Source organism: Pongo pygmaeus, chromosome X (assembly GCF_028885625.2).
Source record: "Pongo pygmaeus isolate AG05252 chromosome X, NHGRI_mPonPyg2-v2.0_pri, whole genome shotgun sequence".
NCBI classification, from domain to species: domain Eukaryota; kingdom Metazoa; phylum Chordata; class Mammalia; order Primates; family Hominidae; genus Pongo; species Pongo pygmaeus.
The window spans coordinates 114,448,657-114,471,449 of NC_072396.2; the positions used below are offsets into that span (position 1 = coordinate 114,448,657).

General features: G+C 38.1%; 1 protein-coding gene across 2 annotated transcripts in view; it reads right to left on the reverse strand.

The window, feature by feature from the left end:
* The window catches only part of AMMECR1 (AMMECR nuclear protein 1), a 129,097-nt gene that overhangs the window by 54,366 nt on the left and 51,938 nt on the right, over positions 1-22,793 (reverse strand). Inside the window, exon 2 of one of the 2 annotated variants that reach the window (XM_054473154.2) lies at positions 17,605-17,715. The exons of the other annotated variant lie outside the window; for it this stretch is intronic. Coding sequence (XP_054329129.1) covers positions 17,605-17,715 — 111 coding nt within the window. The remainder of the gene's footprint in view (positions 1-17,604; positions 17,716-22,793) is intronic. 2 annotated transcript variants of the gene reach the window in all.

The following is a 22,793-nucleotide window of genomic DNA, read 5'->3' on the forward strand; positions in this document are numbered from 1 at the left end:
TCGCACAGTGATTGGGAGCACAGGCTTTGGAATTAGATAGAATCAGGTTATTATTAGCTGTCATTCAGCAAATTACTTAACCATCTAAGACCTTGTTTTCCCTAACTGCAATGTAAGTGAAATACTTTCACCTTCACAAGGTTGTTGCAAATATTAAATGAGGTAACTTATATAAAATACCTAAGAGAGTTCCAGCACACACACACAAACAGAAGTTACAAGTATGATTGGGACACATAACAAGCAAAGATATGTTTAAAGAAAAGGGAAATCTGGCTGGGCGCGGTGGCTCACACCTGTAATCCCAGCACTTTGGGAGGCCAAGGTGGGCAGATCACGAGGTCAAGAGATCGAGATCATCCTGGCCAACATTGTGAAATCCCATCTCCACTGAAAATACAAAAATTAGCTGGGCATGGTGGTGCATGCCTGTAGTCCCAGCTACTTGGGAGGCTGAGGCAGGAGAGTCGCTTGAACCTGGGAGGCAGAGGTTGCAGTGAGCCGAGATCATGCCACTGCACTCCAGCCTGGTGACAGAGCAAGACTCCGAAGGAAAGGAAAGGAAAGGAAAGGGGAAAGGGGAAAGGGGAGAGGGAAATGGAAAGGGAAAGGGAAAGGGAAAGGGAAAGGGAAAGGGAAAAGGAAAGGGAAAGGAAAGGAAAGTAAAGGGGAAATCTAAGGTTTTGCTTTGAGTTTCTCTAACTCTGATATTGTTACTCCTGCAGTTGAATAGTTCTAAGGGTATTGTTCATTTTAGGGAAGTATGCCTAAACTTGACACAAGGCAGATAACTCAAGAATAAATCTTTACATTACAAAATGATCATTTCATTACAGGGTTCCTTGAAATTGTATGCTTGTTAACTAAAATTAACAAATTCATATACTTTTATGGGTACTTTTTCATTTTTTAAGCATCAAGTCACATATAATATGGGTACTTTCTATTCTGGAATTTGTAATGATAGTCCAAGGCAATGTCAGGAGACCTGTGTTCTAACTCTAGTTCCAACTCTGTGTCATTGTTGGGATCACTAAAAGATCTAGCACCAGGTCTATCTTGGAATCTCTGGGCTCTAGGGTTCAGCCAACTCCAGAAGTCTAAGGTAGACTGTGAGAGAAGTTGTGGCAGCAGTAGCTTCAAAGCTTTCAATAATAAGGGAAGAGTTAAAATTTGTATGGGTGGGTGGATGAGACTCAATTGTAAAGCTGTGTTATCTTACTACTCCTAAACTCCTAAAGACTCAGATAATTCCGATATTACTCAGAGGGTTAAGTTTAACCACTGCTGGTTAATGCAGCTTTCTATAAAGAATAAAGTGCTAACTGCAGGCAATCTTTGACTTCCAGCACTTCGACTAAAACTATGTGGTAACTGAAGTTATGGGAGTAGAGTTCAGAGGTGTTTGAAAATGAAATGGGCTACTTAACTGGAAGTGACTTCCAAGTCTACAGAGATGTTCAGATAGAAGCTAGATGCCCATTACTCATGAGATTTTTAAGAGAGATTAAAGTATCTGATAGGGGTTGGACTAGATGACTTAAAAGAATCTCTTCTAGCTCTATGGTTCCATGGCAGGAATCAATTCACATAGTGCATCTTCAATCACTTATAATGAGATCAACCTCATGTCAATTTGTTTTCTAAAGTGTTCTGTATAAAGATCCCTGTCCTCTGGCTCAGTCTAATTCCAAGTGGCCTTAAGCCACCCTTTGCACTATCAATCAACACTGGTAACTCTTACTGGCTCAAGTATGCTGGCAGCAAGAAAAGGTGACAAATGTAAGCTAACATATGCAAACAGAAAAGAAAGAGAGTAGAATGGTTATCAGGATCAAGCAAAGTTGCTACAAAGCAATGAGACTGGTTTTTGTTAGTTTGCTTTGATGTTGCTTGGTAAACTACTGTGGAGCGCAATTTCAAAAGGGAGAGACAAACATAAAATTAATAATTATAATCCAGTGTGTTAAGTGTTGTAATAGAGGCCTGAAAGAGACTGACCAATTTTCCTGGGGACTGTCAAGGAAATCTCACAGAGGAAGCAATGAGCAAGCTGAGTCTTGAAGGATAAGTAGGAGTTGACTGGGTGGAAATGGGGAGAGGCAAAGAAAAAAATGTGAAGCCAGAGAGACATGACAGAATATATTTGGGAAGTGGTGAATAATTGTGCATGGCTGGAGTGTGAGGTTAGGTCCTCAAGTGCTACGCTTCTTAATAAAAATGGGTTTTCCTCTCTGGTGATAAGGAATAACAGGCACTGTTTTAAAGAGAGTGAGATAGATTTTTGTCAACAAAGATAATTCTGGTGATTGGTGTACAATGGCTTCAAAGGGAAGCAGGGAAACCAGTGAGCCAGAATAAGAACCCAGACAAAGGCAGTGGCAGTGAGGCTGAAGAGGAGGGGTGGATTCAAGAGATATCTGTGGGGCAGAACCAACAGGAAATATAGACTGATAGCGTTTTGCTCAATGATCAGTTACATGTATGTGTGTATTTTTTAAAGAATTACATAAACAGAAATGTGATGGTGACTGATTATGGGGTCACTGGTTTATTTACTGATAATGCTTGTTTCCTCTCATATTATGAAAATTCCTGCCTACCTACATGTGTCCAAGAGAAAATGAAAAACTGAAATTGCTATAAATATATTTAAAATTTCATTTCTTGGCCATTCTCACTACTTAATTTGAAGTAGAAATATAAATATTTACTATGCATGTACTACAATATAAATATTTACTACATACCTAGTATGTATAAGATACTTCATATACATATATATCCTAATCCTCACAATAAACTTACCAGTTTAGAATTATACCCATTTTACAGATGAGAAAACCAAGACATGGCAGAAATTCAGTAGCTTCCCATGGGTCACAAAGCTAAGAATTGAGGGATTCACAACTAGAACCCAGATATGGCTACCTCTTTCTACAACCTCATACTGCCTCTGTACTTAAAAAGCAAGTGTCAAAACAAAAATAAGTAAAATGAAAAAGCAGCCAGGTATGGTGGCTCACACCTGTAATCCCAACACTTAGGGAAGCAGAGGCTGGAGGAGCGTTTGAGCCCAGGAGTTCATGACTAGCCTGGGTAACATAGTGAGACTCTGTTCCCCACAAAAAGAAAAGAGAAAAAAAATCACTATTATAAAAATGACTGCATCATTATAATTGTCTATTTTTGCGAGTATTTAAAAGTGTTCATGATAAAATGAGTTTTAAAAGGGAATTTTAATGTCAAACCACTCACACACACAAAAAAATACATTCAATATGCACTCAATGAAAACTATAAGAAACCAGCCACAATAAGACCAAGTAATTTCACATCTAGGTAAAGTAGTAAGACAAAGAATTATACTTTATAATCCACTATTTCTAAATGCTGATAAAAACAAGACTTTTATTTATTCAACTAATATTTTCTGAATGCCTACTATGTACCACGCACCATTGTAGGCTTTGGGGAATATTACAGCAGTCCTTGCCCTCATGGAATTTACATTCACATTAAGAGAGACTCACAAATATACAAGTAAATTTACAGTATGCCAGGTGGTGATAAGTGCTACGGAGAAAAATGAAGCAGGGTAAATGGGCAGGGAGAGCCAGATATCAAATGTAGGCCTTGCTATTTTACATACGTGTCACTGATAATGGCATCATTTGAATAGAGACCTGAAGGGAGTGAGGAAGCCAAGCTAGAATAGTAGAAGACTGTTGCTAGAACAGTAGAACAGTAGAAGCTAGAACAGTAGAACAGTAGAAGCTAGAACAGTAGAAGACTGTTGCAAGTAAAGAAAATTCAAGTGCAAAGCCCCTAGGGGGGGACCATGCTTGGTGTGTTCAAAGGGAAACAAGGAAACCAGCCTAGCTAAGGCCAAGAGAATGAATGGAGGTGGGAAGAGGGGAGTAGGAGATGAGGTGAGAGGGGCAAGCTGAGCATGGTGGCATTCATTGCAGAACATTAACTTTACTCTGAGTGAAATATATGTTTTTTAAATACTTTGGTTTTTACTCTAGGTGAGAAAGGTAGACACAGGAAGGCTTCTTATCTCAGATATAAGGATTGACACCAACTGAGGAGAGTTCAGTCATGCCAATGGGTATTGTTTCTGCCATTTTGGCTAATGGGGTAAATGTGCTGCTCTAGGCAATAATAAAGCCTATGAAGAGGAAGCTGCAACAGTATGAGAGGGTACATATTTTTAGACAATAGCTACCACACCTTAGTGAGCTGATCTGTGAGGCACAGGAACATCTCAATACACAATAGATGACAACTTAAAATGTAGGCTTTTAAAAAAATATGTGCTTTTAAAAAGAACAATTACATTTTATAACATGTATTTACAAACCCATGAATTTAACATAGTCATCCTTTTACCACTGAAATATTTAAGAGTTGCTTCAGCCGAAATCCAGTATCATCTGAGATGACTCCTATTCCCAGCCACACTACTTTTTATTAGAGGCAGAAAGAAATCTCCCCTTTTGACCATACCATTTTCAGGCCTGCTGAAGTCCAACCTGTGTTGTCAGTTCTACTGCCACTCCAAAGACCTTTTATCTAATGTCACATTGACACTCTTCAAAGAGTTCGTGAAGAAAAATTAACATCTAAAAATTATTTTTTCTTTTAGATTCAAAGCAATTATTATTATAATTATTATCAACTATTCATGAGATAGCTAAGTTTTGGGTAGTCTCTTTTTTTTTCCCTAAAACTTTATTTCAAAGTTATTCACCTCACCGTTAATAAGGTGTATGATTAATGCTCTGTGCCAGTATTACCAGGCCTGCCCATTGCCAGCAATGGTCTTTGAGATAACCCATTTCCTGGCACCCAAAAGTTAAATTACTCTTTTCAAAACATACCGATCTCCCCAACACTTGCAAAAGTATTATATGCACCATTTTGTCACCATTCTTTAAATCAGAACTTAACATTATTAATCTACATCGGTACATGTTAAAATGAAGTCATTTTAACAAATTATGACTGTACAAATCCAAATACTACTAGTTAGTATTAGACAAGAGTATCTTACAAACACATTACATATTACCTTGCAATCTGAAACATTACATTTCATATTTTTGCATGTTTATTTTAAATAACTGAAATTTCACAGACTTTAACAGCAAATAAAATTTAAAAATTTTCATTATGTACATTAGTTTCAACTATATTTTACAATCTATAAGGCTCATGTCATAGTTCATCACCAAAAAGATCTACAAAACTTCTTATCCATCCTGTGTGATAGTTTTTGTTTGGTGATGTTGTTTTTTAAGATGAAAGTTTGAGAAAATGCTACTCTCAGATCTTGAAGTGGAATACTTCTAGTCAGACTATGTAAAAACCTGGGTTGTACCTTATTTTCATTGAACAGATACAAAAAAAAGAAAGAAAAAAGAAAAGAACTGTGTTATACCATGAATTTAGGTTGTCAGTCTATATGTTGAACTTACAACACTGAAGCATCAGAAGTAAACTTCCCTTCCATTTAAAATTTTTTAAAAAGCAATTAGAAAAATGTTTCATTTATTCTTTAAAATAAGGTGCAAAGAAGGACTGCAACAACAAACTTCCTCATCCACACCTCCAATAACATCTCAATGTTGTTAAGCATAATCTACCGTGAACTGATTCAGGAGCACACCTGGAGCTATATTCACAGCTCCCAAATGTACCATGTTTTCTATACCAGAGGCCTGCTCAATGGCAGTGTCTGTCTGTTCAGAGGTCATTACAATAACTTTTGTCACTGCTGGCCTGGACTTAAAGCAACATTCCAGATTCCAGAACCAGTGTTTTATTGTCCCAACTCTTTTCTTCCTCTTCAGGATTTGTCAATTCTAGAAAAAGGGCATGTCTGTCTTGCTACTTTCAAAGGGTTTGTGTATATCACATTTTATAAGACCACATTGTTTTGGGTACTTTTAATGTAGCACGTTTCATATGCTGAAATGATGCTAAAACTTGGGTTTGGTACTGATTCGCCCACATGCTCTGTCTGAGCCCCACTGTAATCAACGCCTGGGATCTAGGGTACAGTCTTTGATGTGGAACAAAACAAAGAGAACTGGTCCAAATAGGGATTGAACCCATGATCTCATTAGCAGTACAAGTCTAACCAGCAGTATACAGTTGTTTACTGTTCTTCATATGCAACACAGCTCCACTCATTTCAAAGGCTTAAAATACGTCTCCAGGCTTAGGTAGGAGGCAACTAATGGTCATCTTAGAAGAATGGTTTAGGTTAAAAGCAGCCTGCAGAACTTAAGAGATTCTCTTTCCTGCCATCCTCAGTGAAGCGACTGCAGTTGGAACCTTTTAAATCAGCTTTGTAGAACATACAAAGTAGTCCTGAAGGTAGTTGGGTATAGCAACAAGAAGTTGAGTTCTGGGCAATCCCTTTAATTAAAGCTTCTGAAGAATTTATTTTATGGCCTTTTCTAACTTTCTCTTTCACTACTAGGAAAGATACAAAAGTTAGCATTTCCATGTAGAAATTAAAAAACAGAGTGTTAAAAACGGAGACAATAACATGCTAATCTAATTTGAATAAGTCTATAGTTTCAGTATGTATATTTACAGGATAATTTTTTGAGTTGAAGTAAAATTAATAAAAATGAGTTTTCTGAACATGAGACCAAGTGTAAATCTGTACCTTATGAATCCAAATGTATTTTCTTCACTTTTAGATTTTAAACATACTGAAAAGTACACTGCATATTTGATATTAACAATAATTAGAGCTTCATTCTCAAAAGAATGTATTAAATACAGTCATGTATTGCTTAATGGTGGGGATTCATTCTGAGAAATGCATCATTAAACAATTTCATTGTTGTGTGAACATCATAGAGTGTACTTACACAAACATAGATGGTATAGTCTACAACGCACCTAGGCTATATGATATAGCCTATTGCTCCTAGGCTACAAAGCTGTACAGCATGTTACTATACTGCATAATGTAGGCAACTGTAACACAATCGTAAGTATTTGTGCATCTAAACACAGAAATGATAGAGTAAAATTACAGTATTATAATCTTATGGGACCACTGTTGTATATGCAGTCCACTGTTGACCAAAACGTCATTATGTGGTACATGACTATATTGTTTTCCATCTTTAGAATTTCCTAGCATCTATGAAATTCTATTCCAATAGAAAATTTTTTAAATGTTACAATTTGTTCATATCTATTTTGTTATATAAATATAGATATATTTTATTTCTTTTGTTAACAAGAAGTAGATCAGATAATGTAGTTCTTTAGGACAGGACTTTTATGTTGAAAGTTTGCTCTTTATTTAAAAATTGAGAGAGAATGTAAGAAAAACTAGAGTTGTTTCTCAGAAAAATATATTTATGATGCAAGATAAAGGACTTACGATGCAATAAGTGTTTAGCATTTAAAGATCAACAAATTGTTATCAATGATGAAAAGTAAGTTTTTTCCAAGGACTACTACTTTGGATAACCACATTTAAGGCAGTTTAAAGTTTGAGAGAAGGGGAAAGATCACAGAGAAGGGCTTCATTTCTTTTGCCTTCTACTTTTAAAAAGTATTTCTCATGCTCATAAGATCATAACTAAAATTTTAATATTCAATTGCTACACCAAAACCTCAACTTTCAATTATTTTAAAGTACTCAAATTCCTAACATTGTCCCCTTAAAAATGGTAAAAGCATAGGATTTGCATGATAATCACCTTTAGTTACATCAAAGCATAACCATCTTATTCTTCCAGAACACTAAGATACAAATCTGTCCTCCTGTTCATTCAGGTCCTAATGACTCAAATACTTTAGACACTTATAAGTAAGCCCAATATTTATTATGTAAATATTCAGACAAAAGAAATATATTTTTAATGTCTATAGCATAATTTTAGGCCACATCTAATGTAATAATTTCATACAATATTTGTGTTCTAACTTAGCTTTACCATTTCAGTCATTCATCTGAAAAAATGAAGACTATCGCAGACAATGACTCTCAGGAAAGGAGACAGATATCAGCTTACTGTACTAAAACAAAATATGAATTCACTTTAACAAGACAAGAGGAAAGTGAAATCTAAACTATAACTTTTAATTTTCTTCATTTGCCAAGCATCAGAGCTATAATCCAACTTGGTTCTAGCTAATGTTCGGTAAACTCCGTGTGTATGTGTGCATGTGCATGCACACTCTTAAGAGTCCTCTATTTCAAAGGCTTTTTCTTCTATGACAAGATCATTTTCCCCTTTAAAATATGTATTACAAATTTCTTAAAATATAAATACCCAACACCTTGTATATGGTTGCTTTGATAATAATGATTTATACGCATCCCTATAATTTTGACCTTTTTGGACCATGTAGGATAAAAACAAGCCAGGAAGTGGTACATACTGTTTTGCTTTTATAAAAAGTGAACTAGGGATGAACCAAATAAAATAATTTCATAGATACCTTTAAATACATTTTAGCTTTTATAACAGATATAGAGTAGTAATCATCCAGTATCACCTCCTCTGTTTCTTGAGAAAAACTGCTTTCTACCTAGGACTACAATTATTTCGGTAACTTCTTATCTCTCCTACTATATCATAAACTCCTAAGGCAAAATTAAGACAAGATTGGCAGGATGAACTGTTTAAACATGATTAAAAGGGGAAACAGCCTCGAAGGACCAGAGAGGTATTAAACTTTACAGATAGATGTAAGAACAGGGTAAATTTCTTATAGTTCATTCTCTCCCTATCAAACTTAAGAACCAAGAGCCCTGGCGCTGAAAAAGCCCATTTTCAGCTTTTCTCAACACCACAGATGGCCTTTTCTGCCCCAGGCATTTTGCCTGTGGCTCTTAATCAAAGCAGCAGGGAGATTCCAACTGGAAACTCTAAAGATCTGAAAGATGTGGCTCTCTTCTTCCGTCTCCCTCTCCCTCTCCCTTCTTCGGTCTCCCTCTCCCTTCTTCAGTCTCCCTCTCCTTCTTTTTTCGGTCTCCCTCTGTTGCCGAAGCTGGACTGTACTGCCGTGATCTCGGCTCACTGCAACCTCCCTGCCTCGGGCTCCTGTGATTCTCCTGCGTTGGCCTGCCGAGTGCCTGGGATTGCAGGCGCCCGCCACCACGCCTGACTGGTTTTTGTGTTTTTGGTGGAGATGGGGTTTCGCCGTGTTGACCAGGCTGGTCCCCAGCTCCTGGCCTCCAGTGATCTGCCCACCTCGGCCTCCCGAGGTGCTGGGATTGCAGACGGAGTCTCGCTCACTCAATGCTCAATGTTGCTCAGGCTGGAGTGCAGTGGCGTGATCTCGGCTCGCTACAACCTCCACCTCCCAGCCGCCTGCCTTGGCCTCCTAAAGTGCTAAGATTACAGCCTCTGCCCTGCTGCCACCCCGTCTAGGAAGTGAGGAGCGTCTCTGCCTAGCTGCCCATCGTCTGGGATGTGAGGAGCGCCTCTGCCTGGCCGCCCCGTCTGGGAAGTGAGGAGTGCCTCTGCCCAGTCGCCCCGTCTGGGAAGTGAGGAGCGCCTCTACCCGGCCGCCACCCTGTCTGGGAGGAAGTGAGGAGCGCCTCTGCCCGGCCGTCCCGTCTGGGAAATGAGGAGCGCCTCTACCCGGCGGCCCCATCTGGAAAGTGAGGAGCGCTTCTGCCCGGCCGCCCCGTCTGGGAAGTGAGGAGCACCTCTGCCCGGCCGCCCCGTCGGGGAGAAGAGGAGCGCCTCTGCCTGGCCGCCCAACGTCTGGGAAGTGAGGAGCACCTCTGCCCGGCCGCCCGGTCTGGGAGGTAAGAAGTGCCTCTGCCCGGCTGCCACCCCGTCTGGGAGGAAGTGAGGAGCACCTCTGCCCGGCTGCCCCGTCTGGGAGATGAGGAGCACCTCTGTCCGACCGCCCCGCCTGGGAGGTGAGGAGCGCCTCTGCCTGGCCGCCACCTCATCTGGGAGAAAGTGAGGAGCGCCTCTACCCGGCCGCCCCGTCTGGAAGGTGAGGAGCATCTCTGCCTGGCCGCCCATCGTCTGGGAAGCGAGGAGCGCCTCTGCCCGGCCGCCCATCATCTGGGAGGTGAGGAGCGCCTCTGCCTGGCCGCCCCGTCTGGGAGGTGAGGAGCGCCTCTGCCCGGCCGCCCATCGTCTGGGAAGTGAGGAGCGCCTCTGCCCGGCCGCCCATCGTCTGGGAAGTGAGGAGCGCCTCTGCCCGGCCGCCCCGTCTGGGAAGTGAGGAGCGCCTCTGCCCGGCCGCCCCGTCTGGGAAGTGAGGAGCGCCTCTGCCCGGCCGCCCATCGTCTGGGAGGTGAGGAGCGCTTCTGCCCGGCCGCCCCGTCTGGGAGGTGAGGAGCGCCTCTGCCCGGCTGCCCCGTCTGGGAAGTGAGGAGCGCCTCTGCCTGGCTGCCACCCCGTCTGGGAGGAAGTGAGGAGCGCCTCTGCCTGGCTGCCACCCTGTCTGGGAGGAAGTGAGGAGCGCCTCTGCCCGGCCGCCCCATCTGGGAAGTGAGGAGCACCTCTGCCTGGCTGCCACCCCGTCTGGGAGGAAGTGAGGAGCGCCTCTGCCCGGCCGCCCCGTCTGGGAAGTGAGGAGCGCCTCTGCCCGGCCGCCCCGTCTGTGAAGTGAGGAGCGCCTCTGCCCGGCCGCCCCATCTGGGAAGTGAGGAGCGCCTCTGCCCGGCTGCCCTGTCTGGGAGGTGAGGAGCGCCTCTGCCAGGCCGCCCTGTCTGGGAGGTGTACCCAACAGCTCCAAAGAGACAGCGACCATCGGGAGCAGGCCATGAGGACGATGGCGGTTTTGTTGAAGAGAAGGGGAGGAAGTGTGGGGAAAGGAAGGAGAGATCAGATTGTTGCTGTGTCTGTGTAGAAAGAGGTGGGCATAGGAGACTCCATTTTGTTCTGACTAGGAGAAATTCTTCTGCCTTGGGATGCTGTTGATCTATGGCCTTTCCCCCAGCCCCCTGCTCTCTGAAACATGTGCTGTGTCAACTCAGGGTTAAATGGATTAAGGGCAGTGCAAGATGTGCTTTGTTAAACAGATGCTTGAAGGCAGCATGCTCTTTAAGAGTCATCACCACTCCCTAATCTCAAGTACCCAGGGACACAAACACGACAGAAGGCCGCAGGGACCTCTGCCTAGGAAAACCAGAGACCTTTGTTCATGTGTTTATCTCCTGACCTTCTCTCCACTATTGTCCTATGACCCTGCCATATCCCCCTCTCCGAGAAACATCCAAGAATGATCAATAAATACTTAATAAAAAAAAAAAAAAGATCTGAAAGATGTGATAAGGAATTAGAATCTGATATACTCACTACACTTAATTTCTGTGGCAGTAGGTGCTATATGAATTCAGACAATTCTCTACAATTCAGGAGCCATTACCCATTCTGCAAATGGTTCCTGCTGTTTAGTTTCCACATTCTGCTGGGAATTTTGTGGCTACATCTCTGCACATTAGCACAACCTTGGGATAATGAAGGAGTGCATTAACCTCATGGCTAAAATGAGGATTCCAGATTTGAGCAGATAGTTCACCATGTTTTCATGTGGATAATTTTGAGTAAAGAGCGTACAACAACCTAGGTTCCAAACTGTACCTTAAATTAAGTGCCTATAAAATCTGACAAATGTTTCTCATTTTGTAGTTAATAAACTGAAACTATGAAAATTAGGTATAAGTTTTAGGACTCAGGCCATCATCTCTTTTATAAAAAGGCAAAAAATGTAGGTTGTAAATTAAACTAATTAATTTTGCATTGTTTGTGATACATCTAATTTATTTCCTCAAAATGCATACTTTAGCCAGAAGTCTTGCCACAACCACTTGCCAAAAATTGTTCGGCCTTCACATCTCCAGAATGAGCTTCCATAACAATAATGTACAGTCAGAGGTGATTCCTACAGCTTTTCTTTTCATAAGAAAAATCAATCTGGGTGATGCCACCATAAAGACTAATATTAAATGAGAGGGAGGAGGAACTTGTTCAATCTAATTATTCACAATGAGCCTAGAGTGGATACCCAAATAATCAAGAATAAAAATGATCACAAGATGGTCTACTATGACAGGGAAAATATTATGTTGCTTATAATGGCTTTAAACTCATACTGCTTTAGAAAAATGCCAGATTACAACACCAAAATATAAAAGCAAATTCAGTTTACAATGAATCCCATAAGTACCCAATCTAGCTAGGACCTTTGAAAGTAATAAAGTAGGTTTCTTAGCTATTTTCAATATCTCAAAAAAATTAATGGAAAGTGAACATTTGTAACATGCAAGCAATCAATCCGCCCTCAAACTCCCCTGACACACAACCCCACTAACCCACACAGAACAAAATAAAACTCCAAAACAAAACACAGCACATCACCTTTTATGTGGTCATACTGTTCCCTAGAAAGGGCTAAACTTTCATTGCTAATTTCTTAGAATTAAGTAGTTCAACAAAAGTGGCATAGTTCACAATCAAGTTCTAGAACTGCCAGCACCTGCATAATTATTTCACTGCTGAGAGGTCTAAGTACAACAAAGGAGAAAAAAAGATAGTCTTTTAAGTGTGGTGACAGACCACAATCCTGTTTTGCTGAATAAGAATACATCTATTAATTACTTAATGTGTTCTAGAAAAATTACTGCCAACTTGAATTTACATAAAGAAATAGATCTGCATTTTGCTGGGAAATTAGCCAAAATTTTAAGGAATTTTTTTTTATTCTTTTTTTTTTTTTAAGAGACGGAGTCTCGCTCTGTCACCCAGGCTGGAGTGCAGTGGCACAATCTTGGCTCACTGCAAGCTCCGCCTCCCGGGTTCATGCCATTCTTCTGCCTCAGCCTCCTGAATAGCTGGGACTACAGGCACCCGCCACCACGCCCGGCTAATTTTTTGTATTTTTAGTAGAGATGGGGTTTCACCGTGTTAGCCAGGATGGTCTCGATCTCCTGACCTCGTGATCCGCCGGCCTCGGCCTCCCAAAGTACTGGGATTACAGGCGTGAGCCACCGCTCCCGGCCAGGAATCTTTTTTGACTGAGATGTTTATATTCATCTATATTAGTGGTAATTCGCCTCTCTATAAAAGTATGTTTTCTAAGTACTAAAATTGGGGAAATGAATCTGCCTCTGCTTTCTAATATATAAAAGCCATAAACACAATACTGGAAATTATCTCCTTCAGCTCGGACAAAGAATATTTCTACTTTGAAGTCTTGAGCAATGATAAATAGGGTAATTTGTGAACTTTATCACCAAATTCTATGGATAGACTTTTATCAGTAATTCTGAGCTCTCCATCCTGCTTCGTATTTTCTATAATCTTTCCTGCTTTTACCCAGATCCTTCAAGGTCAGGGAAAGAATAGTCTATTTATAATAGTTCCATGTACTTCTCATAAACTTTTCATTACCTACACAGATACTATGTATTTTCACAATTGAGAAGAAATCCTCAGCCTCTTTAAGATTTTATTTCAGTCTAAAATCAAAATTTCAATTAGGAGAACATATGACTTGACTTTGACAAGTACTTTACATTTAAAAGATTATGTTTATATACATATTTAAAAAACTTAATTCAGGATAGGCATTTCATTTAAAAAATACCTGGTCATATTTGAACATACAACTTGACTATGACAAGTACTTTAATTTTAAAAGTTTTAATAATTTTATTAAAATTAAAAGTTTATAATTTTATTTATAAATAAAAACTTAATTCAGGATAGGTATTTCATTTTAAAAAATACCTGGTCATATTTTTAAGAAAGGTTTTAGAGTTAAGGGACTACACACAAGCTAGATAATTGTCTTCTATAAACTGGTTAACTTCTAAGAGGAAAAAGGGTACTCAAACTGATATTTTGTACACCTATGTTCATCGCAGCATTATTCACAACAGCCAAAAGGTAGAAGCCACCCACCCAAACGTCCACCAATGGATGAAAGGATAAACAAAATGCGGTATATACATACAATGGAATATATTCTGCCTTACAAAGAAGGTAAATTGACACACGCTACCACATGGATGAACCTTGAAGACATTATGCTAAGTGAAATAAGCTAGTCACAAAATGACAAATATCATATGATTCCACTGATATGAGGTACCTAGAGTAGTCAAATTCATAGCAACACAAAGTAGAATGGTGGTTGCCAGGGCCTGGAGGAGGAAGAATGTGGAGTTCATGTTTAATGGGTAGAGTTTCAGTTGGGGAAGATGAAAAACGTTCTGGAGATGGATGGTGGTGATGACTGTACAACAACATGATTGTGCTTAAGGCCACAGGACTATACATTTAAAAATGGTTAAAATGGTAAATTTTATGTTACATATATTTCCCCACAATAAAAAAAAAGAAGAGATATAACTGAGTAACATTCTGAAAATCAAACAATTATCTAATCACAGATGAACCGGATATTCGAATTTTTAAAAAGATGCCTATACCTAGAATGCCTTTAATTTCACTGCTTATTTTTTGTTTTGTTTTGTTTTTTGTTTTGCTTTCTCCCTCCTTTATGCCCCTATCCCCTAAGCTCATTTAATTCTATTTATTCATTTTGTGAGTTATGGGTTTTTAAGGTGGGACGACCAGAAGCCAAGAATCACCAATTTTTATGTTTAAAAAAAATTGTATTCTTAAAGTCTAGTCCATGTAGCCAAAGAATACAATTTCCTATCCTACAGTAGTATTGTTTTGTAATAAGCTTTATCCTTAATATAATATTAGTTCAAGTCAATTTTCTTCTGTCTGGTCTATACAACTCTGAGTTGTATACTTTCCATAATAATATCTATGGATTTTCTTGTTGCAAAATTTCAGTCTAACTCTTAACTAGAATTTTTGAAGGATTACTGATCTATGATTTATAAAATTTATAGTAACTTGCTTTCAAGTTCATTATTTTCATGACAAAGCTGCAAAACATAAATAATCAGAAAATTTTGTCTCGGTTAGGGGATGGATTTTGTAGACACATGCTCTGGGTTTGAATCCTGGTTCTATCACTTAATAGATGTGTGAGTGGGTAAATTATTTAAATTACCTAATTCTCAGTTTCCTCATTTTGCAAATGTAGATATTAGTACCTAAGAGTTATTACAAGGACTATGCATGTAAAGCTCCTCAACAATGTCTGATGTAGTAAATTCTTAATAAATGGCAGCCATTAACAAAAATAATCATAATAACATAATATGTAAAAATGAAAAGCACACTACTGAACAGAAAAATATTATATTCCAACTTTTAAAAATGACTCCTTACAACTTTTGATGCTAAAATGAATCCAGGAAAAAAGATTAATTGTATTTTGTAAGACTTGTTTTCTTTTGTTCATCTTTTCCAAATAGTATGATTGTTAATATCTTGTTAAAAGAAATTAAGCCAAACAAAAATGAGAAGTAAAACCAGGTATGTGCATGTGTGTATACACACACAAATATATGTATACACACACACACACACGCCTCTTTAATGTGATATATACAATTTGAGGAAGCTGTATAGAAACATGAGAAAAAAGTTGAAAAGTAAACAGGAAGAGCTATAGATTGCAATGAGGGTAACAAGGTATACAAATGTAGGCAAATTTACAACTTCAAGTATTTGAACAATTCATTCAGAATCACATTATTGTCAGAAAATTATACTGTAATTCTTCTGGTCATTACCCTAGGATATAAATGGACAAGTCCAGAAAAGTTGGATGTTTTCACCCCTTGCCAACATAGGCAAAAGAATTTATTTTTTTCTTTAAACAAAACCCAATTGCTACCACAGTTACTACTACGAAAGATTTCTAAGGTATATAATGTTTGATAATGGGATTTCTGCTACAATTTCACTAGAAAGCACAAAGGGTTTCTGTAATACCAACTCTTACTACCCAAATATAAAGTAATATTCTGTTTTGAAAACAGACTTGTGTTTCCAAAAATGTTTTCCTTGGAACACTCAGACTTTGGGGAGGGAAGGATAAAAGGGTCCTGTAGTCAAATAAGCGTGGAAAATGCTACATTCTATTTCTCTCTCTTAGATATACATAACACTATTAACATAAAAGGTTCTGAGAAGTCCTACAGTGAGCAGAGTTGTTTACATTTTTTAACCAGTGTTTCTCAAACTTATTTGGTCACAGAATTCTTTTCTTCAGGTAGCGCAAAGGAACCAGTGTTCCTCCTAACAACTTATTTTGGGAAATGTACAATAAATTGCCATTGATTAGTATTAAATGTGTAATTTAATATGTACCTGTCCCAAAAAGGTAGCCATTGGCAGAATTTGCTGAAGTCCCAAAAATGAGCCCATTGTATTTTATGTCAGAAAAAAAAAATCTAACATGCCTAGACTAGTACTTATATTATCTTTAACAAGTTGAATTTATTTCCAGAATACGTGTTGCAACCCTTTACAGCCTGTATGTTATTTAATCAAATCCAAACACCCAGTTTCTTACACCTGTGAAAAGCTAAAAAATGAATATGATCCTCCAAGCCATTGGTTTTTTTTCTGGGCTTCACTGTAAGCTGAGAAAACCCTGCAGCTGTGAGCTACTGCATACCTTCAAATATGAGAATACCAAACTCAGTTACAGCATTTTATTAACTGGTGCTATGAGCCTGCATTTATGCAGTTCTACAGTAAAATAATTAATGTTCCACATTAATCCTGAAGTAAAATAGTGATTATTACTTCATTCTCCTAACACCTCTATTAAGTATATAGAACAAAATACTGTAATTACTATTTTACCTATGGAGGTTGAGCAACATGCCCCAAGTACCAATAGTCAGCAGGGAGCAATTTCTTATTGGACAGACACTGTGCATATTACAACTATAGAAACTGTATCAGATAATCACCCTAAAATGTGAACAAAAACAGGAAATTCCTTTACTAATAGCTTATTATTTAAGGAATTTTCTTCTTTTGAAATAATTTTGGGTCACAATTTGCTTGAAATCTAAACTTGAACCAAAAATCTCACATTGTATGCTAGATAGCTTTTTGTGAATTCAGAAATTAAGAACAAAGTTTTAAACAACTGTAATGAGGAATTACTTTGTCCTTGTATTAGATAAAAGAAAATAAGCAAGCTACAATTAATTCTGGGTGAAGCGTGAATGTGAATGATTATACTGCTAGGCTGTGGCATCACTTTCTTCCTAGGCTCTCCTTTCAATTTCAAAAGTCCTTAAAAGTGTACCAAAATGTGTAAGATGAAAGAGACAACAACTATTTTTAAAAAACACAAGAGGGAAGAAATAATGACTGTTACTATAGAAATCACATATTTTGGTAACCCATGGACATTTGGTCATTGGTTTTCAAGTTATACAAAATAAGCTGGCCACTGGAAGAAAAAAAACACTTCAAAACATCGATGGCAGAATACATTAATCACAGTATTTTATATTATGGTAATATATATTAATAACATTTTACCAGAGAGAAGGTAAATGGTCAAAGACAAAGGAAAAACCTGACATGAAGGAAGACAAGAATGTTGACAATTCAGTAAAAGGAGTTAAAGTATCAGATTCAAGTTTCATAAGTATTTTTTTAATGTAAAAGCAGAGGTAAAAAAATTGGTCTTCACCTGGTAAGTGTGTACTCCCTGAGTCCTGAATGCAAATTCATGGCAGAAAAAGTACCTATGCATCCACGTAATCTTTTGTCTCGACCAATCTTCCATGTTACAAACAGTGGGCTGTAATGGAAGATAAAAATAGGGTAAATAAATCAATTCAATTCAAGCAAGTATTTATTGAGTATTGACTGTCTGCTAGGTTAGGTGCCTGAGATATAAAGACCAAAAGACAGGCCTTCAAGGGGCTCAGAGGCCAGCCCAATAGGACTACATTTAGCAAAAGTTATATTATACTACTACTACATTATATTGAGTGTATCCTATAGGTTTGGCATCTCAATAAATGTTTTAAACAAACTAATTATGTTAATCTTCATCAACAATTCTAGGAGGCTGATACCAACATTCCTATTTACAGATGAGGGAGTCTCACAGTTGATACATAATGAAGCAGGCACTCAAACCTGGGCAATCTTAACTATAGAGCCTTAACCATTATGGCTAACTGTGTAATTACTCATTTAAACCTCAAATTACTGACTTATTTGTAAGTCTAATTTGGAAAATCCGGGATAAAAACCAATGATTTTCATAAATACTTCCTGAAAATATAGGGGATATGTACTGTGAAATGTGCTACAAGGATGCCTAAAACACAGTCATTGCTCTCTAGGAGCCAGTATAAGAGGCAGGCATAACTATTACACAGTTAACTAATACAAGGAAAAAGGAAATAGATACTATAAACCATGTCCAAATGCCATAATTTAAGCTAGGGAGATAGAAGAAAACTTCATCAAGCTTGACATTCTTTAGCTTGACCTAGAAAAATCAGTAGGGTTCAGAAAGGTGAAGGGCAACAGCTGACATTAACAAAATAATACTCTGAAACCAGAAAATTCATCTTAATTTTTAGATAAAAGTATTACCTGCAAATACAATCTCTCAAGCATCAAAGAACAAAGTATCAATTATAACAAAATATCATGAAGAATAATGTGGTTTTAGATGAAGTTTAATACAGTAGATGTTTGGATTCTGCTGCAAACTACTGACAGCCTCAATTAATGGTTAAGTCTAAAAACAATTACGTTCTAATTACAGCAACTTTGTATGCCAGTTTTTATGAAATAATTTACCCACTTTAGGACATTTTATAAAAAGATAAGTACCTTACAATGGGGATGGTCTATGGTAATATAAGTATTCACAGTAATACTGGAATAATGCATTTCTGCTTTCTAAAAACTTAAATTTTAAGGGGATATACCATATGTTTTTTTCCTCTAATACGCTGGTGAGTTGGAGAACATCCTTTCTTTAAAATACTCTTTAGTGAGTCATCAGCAGATGGATGAAAAGATATCTCATTCAAGTACTTCAATCACCCACCTTAAACATTTAAATTATGCTGAGCTCTGACAGCCACAATGGCAGATAGGTTCCCAAATAAGTAATATATACAAACCAGGGAGAAGTACTAAGAGTTACCATCTTCTAAGAGCCAAATGTCCAGTGGCATTCAAAAAGATGACTAAAGTATAAGGTCATGTTACTGTCAACATTAGCATTCAAGTGAAGGACGACCTACACTAAAGGTATTAAAATAACAAACAAAAGGTAAAAGCCAGTTTTTTTTGCTTTCTATATCATATGCAATAAACCTGTTATAACTTGAGACAAGATTCTAATGCTCCATTTGGAAATTTTTCTCCAATTGTTCTTGACTAACCACTGATCAGGAAGACAAGAATTAGATGGGATTACTTTCTCACCAATTCTTTCATTACTCATATAAATACCAGTATCTTAAAATTTAAACCTTATCTTTAAGGATGAAATTCACCTCTTCATTTTTCAGTTTCTAACCTGGCATAGTCAGTATCAGCAACCATTTTTTTGTTTTGTTTTGTTTGTTTTGAGATGGAGTCTTGCTCTGTTGCCAGGCTGAGTGCAGTGGTGCGATCTCGGCTCACTGCAACCTCCGTCACCTGGGTTCAAGCAATTCTCCTGCCTCAGCCTCCTAAGTAGCTGGGATTACAGGTGTGCACCACCACGCCTGGCTAATTTTTGTATTTTTAGTAGAGACAGGGTTTCACCATGTTGGTCAGGCTGGTCTCAAACTCCTGACCTCATGATCTGCCCGCCTGAGCCTCCCAAAGTGCTGGGATTACAGGCGTGAGCCACGGTGCCCAGCCTCTTTTTTTTAAATTATACTTTAAGTTCTGGGGTACATGTGCAGAACGTGCAGTTTTGTTACATAGGTATACAGGTGCCATGGTGGTTTGCTGCACCCATCAATCTATCACCTACATTAGGTATTTCTCCTAATGCTATCCCTACCCTAGCCCCCAACTCCCCGACAGGCCCCGGTGTGTGATGTTCCCCTCCCTGTTTCCACGTGTTCTCATTGTTTAACTCCCACTTATGAGTGAGAACATGCGGTGTTTGATTTTCTGTTCTTGTGTTACTTTGCTGAGAATGATGGTTTCCAGCTTCATCCATGTCCCTGCAAAGGACATGAACTCATCCTTTTTATGGCTGCATAGTATTCCATGGTGTATATGTGCCATATTTTCTTTATCCAGTCTATCATTGATGGACATTTGGGTTGGTCTGAAGTCTTTGCTATTGTGAATAGTGCTGCAATAAACATATGTGTGCATGTCTCTTTATAGTAGAATGATTTATAATCTTTTCGGCATATACCCAGTAATGGGATTGCTGGGTCAAATGGTATTTCTAGTTCTAGATCCTTAAGGAATCACCACACTGTCTTCCACAATGGTTGAACTAATTTACACTCCCAACAGTGTAAAAGTGTTCCTATTTCTCCACATCCTCTCAAGGATCTGTTGTTTCCTGACTTTTTAATGATCTCTTCTTTTTTTAAAAAAAAAAAAGACTTTTTTTTTAAAAAAAAGTCCTGTCTTTAAAAAAAAAAAAACTTTATTTTTTGATCACAGAAGTAGCATATGATCATAAATTAAGAAATCAGAAATAAAGAAATGTATCAATCCTCTCCCATAATAATGGCTATACAAAGTTTCTCTATGTAAGACAGGTCTTTTGGCAGCTTCAGAATGAAGCGAATCACAATGTAATATAGATAATAGCATGTTTTTAAAATACCATGATGATTTCTGAATAAGGCAGAACTACGGTGTATATTCTCTTCCTCAATGACTTCCATGAGAAACCTAAAAGTGTGAGTGAATTCATTTCCTATCAAAAATGCTAGAAATGAAAGTCATTTAAGTGCTTTACCTTCTACTTTCTTATTTATCCCAGGAAATATATACTTACACCATTCTTACTATAATATAACCCTATCTGCTCAAGTAAACATTTAAAACTTAAAGTAGAAAAATAACACAAACTAAACACTATACTATGAAATATGTTGCAGGGCACTCAAACATATGATGGGAGAAATTATATATTAATAGTTTCTTATAATGTCATGCTATCAGTGATGACAGAATGATTAATTCAGAGCTTAGGTTGCGGGAGGACAAGCTGCATTTTACAAGGCAGCCTCAGGAGCAAAGATGCTCCAAAACAAGCAAGGGCATGGACATGTAAAAGTGCACAGCACATTCAGGAAACAGGAAGTAGTCTGATAGTCTTGATAACTTGCTATGGGCTCTTTCAGATTTAACATTTCTTTGAATTTGAAGCACTGTGGACTATGTGTTCTCAAGAGCCTTCATAAGACGTAGAGCAGATACAGAATCATCTATACTCTTCCTGATCCTTACCTGCCCCAGGCAACATCCACTTTGGGAGTTGGGATTGCGGGGAAGTATCTGTGTCAAAGATGGGAGGGAGTGCTACTCCACAACCTCACTGTGTTTAGGACAGATGCCTGAAGATGGAAGAAGTCAGACTTTTAGTAGACAGAATAAAACTACTCATTAAAAATCTGGGACTCTAATTTCTCATTACAAATGCTCATCCAACATATTTTATAAAGTACACATGTATGGAATTAAAAACAACTAAAATACCTAAAAGCAACATTTAACGGGGATAAGAACCCGGGAAGTTAAGCATTTTAAAGTAGACAGAAATATAATAAATATCCCTGAGCACAAGAGATTGTATCTTGTGTGTGATAACCACGTTGTACAGGGCAATGACTATGAGAACGTTCAATACATATTATCTAAAAATAGGAACAAATTTTTTTCTTCACGCAACACAGAGGGAAGGAATAGGCAATTTCATTTTTAAATGTGCTATTAAAACATGTATGAGTTCCAAAAAGGACCTAATACATCAGCATAATCAGAGGCAGATCAAAGTAGAAAAAGGGTTTTGAGCCTGTTGAGAGGAGCTGCTCAATGAGAAAAAAAATACAGAAAACCAGTTCATAGTAAGATAAAGATTGGATGTTTTGGGAAAATGCTTTTGCCATATGGTTTGAGGCCACCTACATACATTGAAAAAATACTACAAACTAGAAGAGGGCTCAAAATGAGATGAAATATTAATGAAAATGTTTATCTGAAGGTAACCAGACAAAGCTTTTAAAGTAATTTTCCTACTTCTGAGAAACCTTTGGAGAAAAGTAAACACTCCATTTTTTCATGTCTGTAGACAGGAACAGGAAGTAACCATCTAATCTAGATGAATCCTCCCTGCCAACTAGCAGCCAATACTGTCAGGTCAACAGTAGCTCTAGGGAAATGTAGTTGCATACAATCAGCAAAAGTACGAAAAGCAATGTAAATCTGAACAGGACACTCCCCATCTATTGATGTGAGCCAGAACAAATCAGAAATATGTTTGCAGGAGCAGAATACAATTAAGTGATACAACGAAAAAGGTGTATTTACTTAATAATATTTTACCTTAAACCCTATCTCTCCTGCCATATCAAGGCAAAACAGAGGTTATAAAAAAGTCTTAGACTCTGGCAATTTGCTCTTCTTTAGAATAAGATTCTTTAGAATGAGATTTGTAGGAGGCAACATTAACAAAATAACATCAATCTCTACCAATGCAATAATTATAATAATTGAATGGGGTACTCAACAAGGTTATTTATATTGGGGGGGTGGGATACAGGAAAAGAGAGAAGCCCTGTAACTTGTTCTGTTCTTCTGCCATGAAATAATGATTGTTTCTCAACTGTATTCAGGTTTCTCAGCAATTTAGCTCAAAAATACAACTATATTCCTCATAACATCCAG